The 10989-nt window shown below is 44.2% G+C and overlaps 1 protein-coding gene across 1 annotated transcript; it reads right to left on the bottom strand.

The window, feature by feature from the left end:
• Window positions 1-8503: 8503 nt before the first annotated feature.
• Window positions 8504-10478, bottom strand: LOC123063811 (anthocyanidin 5,3-O-glucosyltransferase-like). The gene has a single exon (XM_044487693.1). It carries the CDS (start codon window positions 10375-10377, stop codon window positions 8968-8970), a length of 1410 nt encoding a protein of 469 aa, XP_044343628.1. The 5' UTR covers window positions 10378-10478; the 3' UTR covers window positions 8504-8967.
• Window positions 10479-10989: the final 511 nt, after the last annotated feature.

Genomic DNA, 10989 nt, shown 5'->3' with positions numbered 1-10989 from the left:
TCCCTTTATAAGGGCAGACAAAACTATGCGCCCCCACAAGCCTGGTAAAACTCGCTTATCCCCTCAAGCGCTGTAATTGATGGCGCGGTTGGGTTACCCACGTTTGTATTGATGAGAATCCCGTGATAAGGGGAACACGATCTCTGCTTTGACATGACGTGTTAAGAAACCGCCTCGCGTTATGTGCGGGGCTGGTTAAAGAAAAAAACGGTTCAGATGATTACCGGGACGTGGCGTGATGTCATGCTGCCGAAACGTGTCAGCAGATTAGATTTGTGGAAATATTGTTCTCTCTACGGTGGAACTTATTTTGCAGGGTCGGACACTATCCTTGTATTCAAACTCTTCCGTGGTGTATTCGGAGGAGGAACCCGCCTTGCAATGCCGAAGACAACACTGCGCGCCGGACTCATCGTCATTGAAGCCTGGTTCAGGGGCTACTGAGGGAGTCCTGGATTAGGGGGTCTTCGAACATCCGGACTATATCCTTTGGCCAGACTGTTGGACTATGAAGATAGAAGATTGAAGACTTCGTCCCGTGTCCGGATGGGACTCTACTTGGCGTGGAAGGCAAGCTAGGCAATACGGATATGTATATCTCCTCCTTTGTAACTGACCTTGTGTAACCCTAGCCCCCTCTGGTGTCTATATAAACCGGAGGGTTTTAGTCTTTAGGACAATATACAATCATACCATAGACTAGCTTCTAGGGTTTGGCCTCTCTGATCTCGTGGTAGATCAACTCTTGTACTACTCATATTATCAAGAATAATCAAGCAGGACGTAGGGTTTTACCTCCATCAAGAGGGCCCGAACTTGGGTAAAACATCGTGTCCCATGCCTCCTGTTACCATCCGCCTTAGACGCACAGTTCGGGACCCCCTACCCGAGATCCGCCGGTTTTGACACCGACAGATGACGTATAAAAAGAACATTATGACAAATTAAAAAAGATTGTTTCCAGTAACAGAAAAATGAGAGGTGAGATGTCGGCCTTTGGTGCTGGGGAAAAAATCCATCTTGAGTGGGGGAACCAAAGTGAAGGAAAAAATGAGAGGCCTATTTTGGAATGTGAGAGGAATTGGGCAAGATATTAAAAGAAATTTTATTAGAGATACCATCCTCGAGAAACAACTGGATTTTGTTGGACTCTGGGAAACTACTAAAAGTGACTTTACAAAAAATGAGTTAGACAACCTTGCTGGAGGAAAATTTTTCCTCTGGGAATGGATTGCCCCTAGAGGTAAATCTGGTGGAATCTTAGTAGGAATCAATAATGATAGTTTTGATGTGATACAAGTAGAAAAGGAGTTTACTTTGTTAAAATTCATTTGTTTGACAAAGTAGCTAAATTTAGCTGGAATCTAGTTACAGTTTATGGTGATGCTCAAAAATATGGGAAAGCGGCCTTCTTGGCTGAACTCTCTAGATTCTATCAAGATAATCCACAGCCTTGTGTGATTGGGGGTGACTTTAATCATATCAGGAACAGTTCAAAAAAGAACAAACCTGGAGGACCGGATCATTATAACTTTGTCTTTAATGCTATTATTGAACATGCTAGGTTTAGAGACCTTCCTTTGAATGGGAGAAAGTACACCTGGGCAAATAATTTTCCTGAGCCCACATATGAGAAACTTGACAGAATTTTAATCTGCCCAGATTGGGAGGACAAATACCCCTGGCCATGGTGAATGCCATGGAAAGGGAAATATCTGACCACACCCCCTTGTTGTTAGACACTGGAAATCACAAAAAAGCCAGCCTATTTTCAGATTAAAAAATGCCTGGATGTTCATGGAAGGGTTTAAGGAATTTGTGGAAAAAATTGGAATATTAATTGTAAAGTATCTAGCTTAGACATTTGGCAAACAAAAATGAGAAACATTAGACAGAAAATCAGAGGATGGATTATCAATGCAAATGTTGCTTACATAAATAGGAAAAAAGAACTACTGGAGTTATTAGATGAGATAGATAAAAAAGCTGAGACTAATGGTCTTAGTGCACAAGATAGAGAGATTCAGAAAAATTGGAGGAAAGAACTGAAGGACATCTTTAAGATGGAGGAAATTAAATGGCTGCAAAGATATAAAGATAGACAGATAAAGGAGGGCGATTCTAATACTAGGTACTACCATGCCAAAGTTAATGGTGGAAGAAGAAAAAATAGGAAACTACTCTAGAACATGAGGGGGATCTCATTGAGGGAGATACCAAACTCATGGAACATATAACCAACTATTACAAAAACCTATTTGGTCAAGCTGATAAGTCCAACATTAACTTGGACATACAAAACCCTGAAGGTATCTCCCCATAGGAAGAATCTGATTTGATTAAACATTTTAGTTTGGAAGAAATCAGAGATGTGGTTTTCAATATGGAGAAAAACAAAAGTCCAGGTCTTGATGGATTTGCTGTAGATTTTTACCAACATTTTTGGGAGCTGCTTAAGACAGACTTAAAATCTATCTTAGATGATTTTCATAGTGGCAAAGTTGACTTGAACAGATTGAATTATGGGATAATCACCCTAGTCCCAAAGGTTAAAGATGTTAGACAAATTCAAAAGTTTAGGCCAATTTGCCTCTTGAATGTCAGTTTCAAGATTATCACTAAAGTGCTAATGGGCAGATTGAGCAAGGTAGTTAACCCAATTATTTCTCCAATTCAAACTGCCTTTGTGATAGGTAGATATATTATGGAGGGTGTTGTGATACTACATGAGGCTCTTAATTCTGTTCACACTAAAAAAACAAAGTGCTATGCTATTCAAAGTTGACTTTGAAAAAGCATATGACAAAATCAAATGGCCTTTTGTCCATAAGATGCTTAAATTGAAAAAATTCCCTGATAAATGGTGTGACTGGGTGATGCACACTATAAGGGGCGGGCATGTTGGAGTCAAGGTGAATGATGACATAGGCCCTTACTTCAAAACCTTTAAGGGGCTTAGACAGGGTGATTCTTTATCTCCCCTGCTTTGTGATCTTGTAGTTGATGCCCTTGCCATTATTTTAGATAAAGCTAGAACGGAAGGGTTTGTGAAAGGGGTACTCACTGATTGCCATGAAAATGGGGTTAATATGCTGCAATATGCGGATGACACTATTTTCTTGATTCAAGATGATGAAAATTCTGCTAGGAATCTGAAATTTATTTTAACTGGTTTTGAACAGATGTCTGGCCTGACAATAAATTTCCATAAAAGTGAAATATTCTTGTTTGGGGAGGCTAGAGAGAGAAAAGATTTGTATCAGGAAATTTTCACCTGCATTCTAGGGGAGACACCCCTGAAATATCTTGGCCTACCTGTGTCCAATAAAAGAATCAAAAATAAAATGTGGAAAAATATAGCTAAGAAAATTAAGAAAAGATGTGCCTGTTGGCAGGGTAGACTACTAAATATTGCAGGTAGAGTCACTTTGGTGCGGTCCTGCTTATCCAATATTCCTATATACATGATGTCCTTTTATCTTTTACTAGATGGAATTAGAAAAAAAAAGTAGACTTTTACAGAGCCAGGATGATATGGCAATCAGAAGAAGATAAGAAGAAGTACCACCTGGTGAACTGGAAAACTTGTTGTCTTCCAAAACAGCAAGGGGGTCTGGGGATTACCAACATTGAAATGTTTAACATTGCTTTATTAGTTAAGTGGCTGTGGAAAATAGAGAACGATGAGGGATTTTGGTAGGGGATTATTAAAGAAAAATATGTTGGGGACAATTGTCTCTCTAGAATCAAACACAAAAGTGGGGATTCCCAGTTTTGGTCTAACATCTTGAAAGTTAGGAAATACTTCTACCCACATATTAAGAAAAAATTGGGGGATGGAAAAAATACCAGGTTTTGGGAAGATTGGTGGGTAGGGGATAAACCTCCTAAAGAGGCTTACCCCTCTCTGTTCTTCATTAGTAATGATCATGGGATAACAGTTAGAGATGCTATTGATAAAGGCTGGAGTGGTTTTACTTTCAGGAGATCACTTTATGTAGATACCAAGCAACTTTGGAATAGCATGAGAGTGAGATGTGAGGAAGTTCTGATCCATGGGGGAAGAGATAAACCTTTGTGGATGTTGACCACTGACAGAAAATTTTCTGTCAAGTCTCTATACAGATATTTGATTAAAACTGATGTGGGGTTTCCTAGAAATTTTTTGTGGAAAATTAAAGTTCGTGCTAAAATTAGATTCTTCCTATGGCTTATGGCTAGAAAAAGTGTACTTACTAGAGATAACTTGTTAAGAAGAGGCTGGAAAGGGGATAAACATTGCGTGTTCTGTGGCAAGGATGAAACAATTGATCATTTGTTTTTCTCTTTCTCGGTATCCAGAATTATCTGGGCATTAGTAAGATGTGCGTTTGATTTAAAATGTACTCCTAGAGATCTTAACGATTGTCTTGGAAACTGGCTAAAAAAATTCCAGGAAGATAGCAAGAAGCTTATATTGGTTGGCATCTCAGCGCTGTTATGGGCGATTTGGAGATGCAGCAATGATATTGTATTTGATAGAAAAAAGATATCTGGCCCAATGGGAATTGTGAAAATGTTGTGTGGATGGATTGTTGGCTGGGCTATTTTGTAGAAAAGGGACCCAGAGGAAAAAATGTTGATGCTAGGAGCAAAACTCATCGTGCAAGTAGCAAATGATGTCTACAAGGCTGCACAAGGTTGGCGTTTCGGAGTTCTTCGAATTCAGCAGTGACAAGGAATGAAGATCTTCTTCTTTTGGTGTTCCGGCGAAGTGAAGTGAAAGAATTGCACATGCGCCTCATCCTTTGAGGACTGTCTCCAGGGTTTTATTTCCTTTTGTAGTTCCTGCTTGGCCTTGTTTCACTTTAAGACTCCTTCTGGTATGTAATAGGGCTAGCTTAAATTGTGCGGGTTAAAAACATATCAGATGTTTGCTTGCTGATTTCTTTAATGGAAGTCGGAGAGGAAATCCTCTTTTGTTCAAAAATAATTAGCCGGTCAATGCACGTACTTACCACCTTTGCGATTCCCATGCTCGCATCACATGATGTGGCCTATGATTGACATCTGGGTGACTATAGGTGAAGCTTGTGGGCTACAACCCGGAGTACATGGATGAGTCGGTGTTGTGGACGGAGAGCAGGGACGTGGACAAGGGCTTCCGTTGCATCCGCATGGTGAACAACATCTACCTCAACTTCAACGTGCTCCACGACGACAAGGACCACGGCGGCGTCCAGGACGGCACCGAGGTCGTGCTCTGGGAGTGGTGCAAGGGCGACAACCAGCGCTGGAAGACCGTCCCATGGTGTAAGCCATACTACTCTCTATCTTCAGGGCATTCACTCACCCTTGACCGTGCTTAACCTGTCCACTGATCACCATAGGTTGCTCCTTTCTCATGCAGAGAGTGTGTGCCTTCTTCATGCTGTGTCCGTTGTTCGTGTTCAAGTCGAGAGAATAAACTAGGACCGAATCACTGACACGACGATCTCAGTCAGTGTGCCGCTTGATCAAGACCGGATCGCCTCTTTATCATTTGAGTGCCGTCTGGATCGCTGCCTTGATCCATGCGCATGTGATTATCCTTTTCCTTCCACTCGTCACGAGTGTGTGTGTTTATTGTAACCCGTGGTTTATTTACCTATATTGTCCGTGTCAAGAATTGATCTTGGCCAACATCGATGCGTTGTTGTTGTCTTGACATGGTCACACGAACACATTTTCAACTAATCCTTCGACGAGTAGATGTGCACATTCCCGAGAAAAAGAGTGGATGTGCACATATTGGCAAGTCAGTTCTATCATGGCAGGCCTATCAACCAAGCCCCGCCAACAGTCGAGACTACGCAACACTTTAACAGTCAAAGAAGTGGTTGGTTCACTTCACAAAAGCTTGCATGTTGGTTGTATTTGAAAAACGCGCAGCATTGACCTGCTCAGTCCAGCTGGCTCCACTTGAATGCTTGTGATTGGCCGAGGACTAAATGTTTAGCCACAATGAAAGTAACTTCAGCAGTAACATCGCGTCCAACTCAGCAAATTTGCTTATGTGGCAATGAGTTAATGGGGAGAGAGATAGTTTCAGTAACTTAGCTAGTTACTGTAACATCACATGTTCCAATGCAATATGAGTCTATAGCCTAATAAATGAAGCTTTGCATTTTAACACACTTATGTTACTACTCACTATGAAGATAGTAACATAGTCTAGAGATATGTGTATGTTACTCTCCATTGTGACTAGTCAACACAAGTTCTAGTACCAAATAGTTGCTTTTTACAAGTTATAGGATTAAACCATCACATTCAGGACAAGTTCTAAGACCTGCAATGCTATTAACTGCTTCTGAGACAACACGCTACGACGCCACTAGGACCAAAATGCTCCAATGACTATGTCAAAAGGGTAATGACACACCGTGTCACCGCCGCCGAGTCCCGCAAAGGACATGGGGTTTCACCCAACGAACCATCAAGGGAAGTCCAAGAAAAAATATAGTGGCTCGTTTGACTCTAGTTTCAAACAATAATAAATTGTACAGTGTTTTTCTATGTCTATCCAAAAAACACAATGCTTTCATGTGAAAATTTTCTTGATACCTCGTATATCTCTCGTCCTGTCATTTATGATCTTTTTAGGGCTCTTATCATTTATGATTAAGAACTCACAGCATGGATTATTCTCTCTCTCTCTCTTACCTAGTTGGTTCTTTCATAAATATCTAATGAATTGGTATATACAAATTAAGGAAAACTCTTTGTTGTTATTCATTCATGTTAAGTCCAAGTTTACGCTAATGTTGACCGAAGAATAATGTTATTTGAGAAAGTCCAGGAGTGACATTTGTGTAGTAGTATTAGCTGTGATTATTCTTTTTTCAACAGTATTTGTTTAGGCGTTTGACTTTTGATATGCTATTATAGGTTTATGACTCACTTGTTTATATGGGATCTCGAGTTGATTTCTGAAAAGCTCGGCCGAAAACATGACTATCAAACACATAGGAACAATCAGACTGTATATGATATTTATAAACGATGTATAACTTTTACTGTGATTTTGCCGTATTGAAAAACTATGGCGAAAAATTGCAGTGCGCATTTCAGATAGAAAGTATATAAAGAGGGAAATATTTCTGAAACTTTTAGTTTGCAGGATTCGAAAGTGCAAAAGAAAATAGCATAGGATTGTGGCGCCATGCCTATCTGAATCCTATAGCATTGATCCCTAAAAAGAGAATCCTATAGCATTGAACTTGCACCCCAATTTATTTACTTGCAATAGAGGATTATTAATTTTGAGAATCAAGTGCAAAACTATCTTCAGAAAGACTATGGCCGGATTCAATCATACAAAATCAAATGGTTTCATTCCTGGCTTTTGTTGGCGGCGAAGCGATGGAAGCTCCGCATCCCGATGGTTTCGTCCCTGGTGATGTCGAACTCAGCTTGGTGTTGGAGCATCGGTGATAATTGTGGATCACATTGCACTATTCTTCTCATGTCTAGAGTCTTTTTTGCAAAGTGCTTTTAATTGAGTTGTAATTTGGCTTATAGTTCGGATCCTTTGTCAGTTGTACTGCAATGCAATATCTATAAAGCTGTTGTGGGTCCTTCGTGACTCGTCTCTTGTTAAAAAAATCATACCCATACAGATTCAACAATGTTACACACTAATTCCAATAGTATGCCTTTTAAAGCCATTGCATATTAAACAATGGTTGCACATTAACTTTGTTACATGGTAATATCATGATTGATTGATTTTTCATAATAAGTATTTTGGGAATCTAGTAGGAAGAAAACGGCCCTCCCTGGTGTTCCCGGGGCTCATTCGAGCTAACGGCGCCACTTGAGAGTGTTCTCTCAAAAACCCATTCCAAGGATTGTTTCAAGAATTGCCATGTTGAGCCATGCTATAGCAAAAACATTATCACACTATAACAGAGAATATCGTCGTGCATTTCAAAGATTTGACATGCTGTAGCAGAGAGATCTGGCAGGCTAAGAAAAGGGGGAAGTTGCCCACATGTTTAGAAATTGCCATGCTGTTGTAGGGAGAATTGACATGCTACACAAAAGTTGTCATATATGCTTCTAATAATTGTCATGCTACATCATAGGGGAGTGTCATCCTACACACGAGTCATTCGCTTGAGATGGTGTACGGGAGATAATGAATCTCATCTCCAAGGCCGGAGCAAGATGCACCATGTAGGGACAATTGACATGCTAGGCACAAAAGTTGTCATATATGCGTCCAATAATTGTCATGCTACATCATAGGGGAGTGTCATCCTACACACGAGTCATTCGCTTGAGATGGTGTATGGGAGAGAATGTTTGTGTCGCTCCCTCGGCAGGGTGCATGGGAACGATGGTATGCCCATAGGGATTGCGATGTGTCATTTCTTTAATATCCGGGCTTCAGAACGAACGCCCCATAGATCGTTCCTATAAAAAAACAATTCCCACGGACCGTTGGCTCAATAATATGATTTCTAATATGAACCACAGATGGAATCATGTACTATAAATTTCCAAATTCTTACAAAATATTATATAACAGATAGATATTTCCAACCGTTTCCAGACATTTTTTCTTCCTATGGATGTGCTATAATAATTTTGCACGACATAATGATTTTTTTCCAATAAATGAAATTTGCAGCTCTCCTCCTAACATTTGAAAAATATTCGCTAACTTAATCGTTGTTGGAGTTTTAAGAAGAAAACCCCGATGAAAACAATCCGGACCAATAGACCATCATTCTGAGACATATATACACAACAGGGATCTCCAACCACGCAAAAAAGAAACCAGGAATCTCCACATAAAATCGGACGGTAGAGAAATCGCCCATTGAACTTCATTTTCATATGCATTGGCCTCAGCGAATGCGATTATCATCTGTATGCGCGCTCTGGTACGAGATGCATCAAGAAGCATGTACTGTATGCATGCCAAGTCCACGCTCACTCTCACCGATCACCGCGAGTCTGAGGCTGCCGGCTGTCGACGTCGGCCAAGAACCTGGCAATCGCCGCGCGCGACGAGCCGCCGTCGCTCCAGGCCGTGGCCGCGCCTTCCTTGTGTGCCGCGGCCCTCGCCCGGAGCTCCATGCCATCCTCGGAGTCCATGACCAGCCTCACCTTGCCCTCCACCTCGGCTGCCTCGACCAGCCCCCGCTCCCACCCGACCATCTCCGCGGCGACTCCCATCTCCCCCACCATGCGCAGCGTGTTCATCTTCTGCTCCGCGTACAGCGGCCAGCACAGCATCGGCACGCCGGCCGTCACGCCCTCCAGCACGGAGTTCCACCCGCAGTGCGTCACGAACGCGCCGGTGGCTCTGTGGCGGAGCACCTCTGCCTGCGGCGCCCACTGCTTGACGGCGCGGCCGCGGCCTCTGGTGCGGGCCAGGAACCCGTTCGGCAAGAGAGCATCGAGGTCCTGGTCGTCGTTGAAAGGATTTCCCACGACCCACAGGAACTGGTGGCCGGAGTTCTCCAGGCCGACGGCGATCTCCTTGAGCTGCTCCGCCGAGTGGCTTCCCCCGCTGCCGAAGCAGAGGAACACGACGCTGCCGTCCGGCTGCCCGTCTAGCCACGTGAGGCACTCATGCCGGTCTTTCGCCTCGCTTCCGACGCCCCCGACTAATGGCCCGACGCAGTACACCGGTGGCATGATCCGTCCCGGGAGACACCGGGGGTCGCCGAGTGCCGCCACCACCCCAGCATCCAGCGTCTCGAACGTGTTCACCAGGATGCCATCGCCCTCCGGGATCCCGTACAGCGCGGTCACCGCCGCCTTGTACGTGTCGCTCTCAGGGTCCTCGAGCAATTCGCCGAGCAGGTGGGAGGCAGGCATGGGCGGAAGGCCGAATAACTCGAGCGGCGCGTCGCCTAGCTCCTGGAACCTCGTCCGCACCTCCGCGAGGACGGACGGAAGCTGGACGAAGGCGGCGAGCGCGGCCGCGCCGGAGGTGAACATGACGTAACCTGGGATCCCGAGCCGCTTGGCGATGCCGAGCGCCCCGACGGACAGCGAGTCGACGACCACGGCGTGGACGCCGCGTGCAAAGGAGCGGAGGAAGTCGCGGAGGCGGTCGTTGTGGCGGCCGACGATGTCGAGGTACCTCGGGATGAACGGCGCGTCGGGGGTCAGCGTGGGCGCGTCCTCGAAGGGCGGGAGCGTGCGGAATCGGAGGGACGGCATGGAGGCGACCGCGCGGGCGACGACGGCGCGGAAGGCGGGGTCCCCGTTGACGGCGGGGTCGATGAGCGCGACGGAGACGGCGTAGCCGTGGTCCAGGAGGGCGCCGGCGAGGTGCACCATGGGGACGAAGTGGCTCACGGTGAGGCCGGGGTACAGGATCACGGTGTTCGCCATGGACCTGCTGTCGTTGACGCGGGAAGGATAGACTTGTGACGCCAATGCCGTTGCGGTGGTTTTCACGGGTTCACCTAATATTGTCTCGTAGTAGTTCAGTGATGGAGCAATAATGACATGCTCGCGCAAAAAAAGAAAAAAATAAGAGCAACTCCAACGCGCCGGCCTATAGTGACGCACTTTTTGTTCATTTTTCGTCTAGATGGACACATGCTTTGTTCACTTTTCATCCGTTTGGCTCGGCCCAACAGATATGTGTGTCCACTTTTTGATTTAGGTTGGTAGGTGCGTCCAACGAAAGGGCGGAAGACATACTCCCTTCGTTCTAGTTGTGTAAGTCACCTTACCAAAACTAAATAGTCTCAAAACACTTAGACGTGGTGCATTAACTTCCACCTCGTTTTTTGTTTTTTGACATATCAAGCAATAAGAGATGTGGGACGTGCAAGTTTGTAATGACTTGAGACTACCAAACACGACATGCAGTGGTTAGTTCACTGCACATGTTATTAATTAGCAAATAAACATTAAGTTATCTCGTTTCCCCTCCTCCTTGGTCATGGTGCACAACCTAGGCTGGTCATAGTGGGGAGTAATTTAGACTAGTAACGT

Source organism: Triticum aestivum, chromosome 1A (assembly GCF_018294505.1).
Source record: "Triticum aestivum cultivar Chinese Spring chromosome 1A, IWGSC CS RefSeq v2.1, whole genome shotgun sequence".
Taxonomy (NCBI): domain Eukaryota; kingdom Viridiplantae; phylum Streptophyta; class Magnoliopsida; order Poales; family Poaceae; genus Triticum; species Triticum aestivum.
This window is presented reverse-complemented; position numbering and strand designations above follow the sequence as displayed.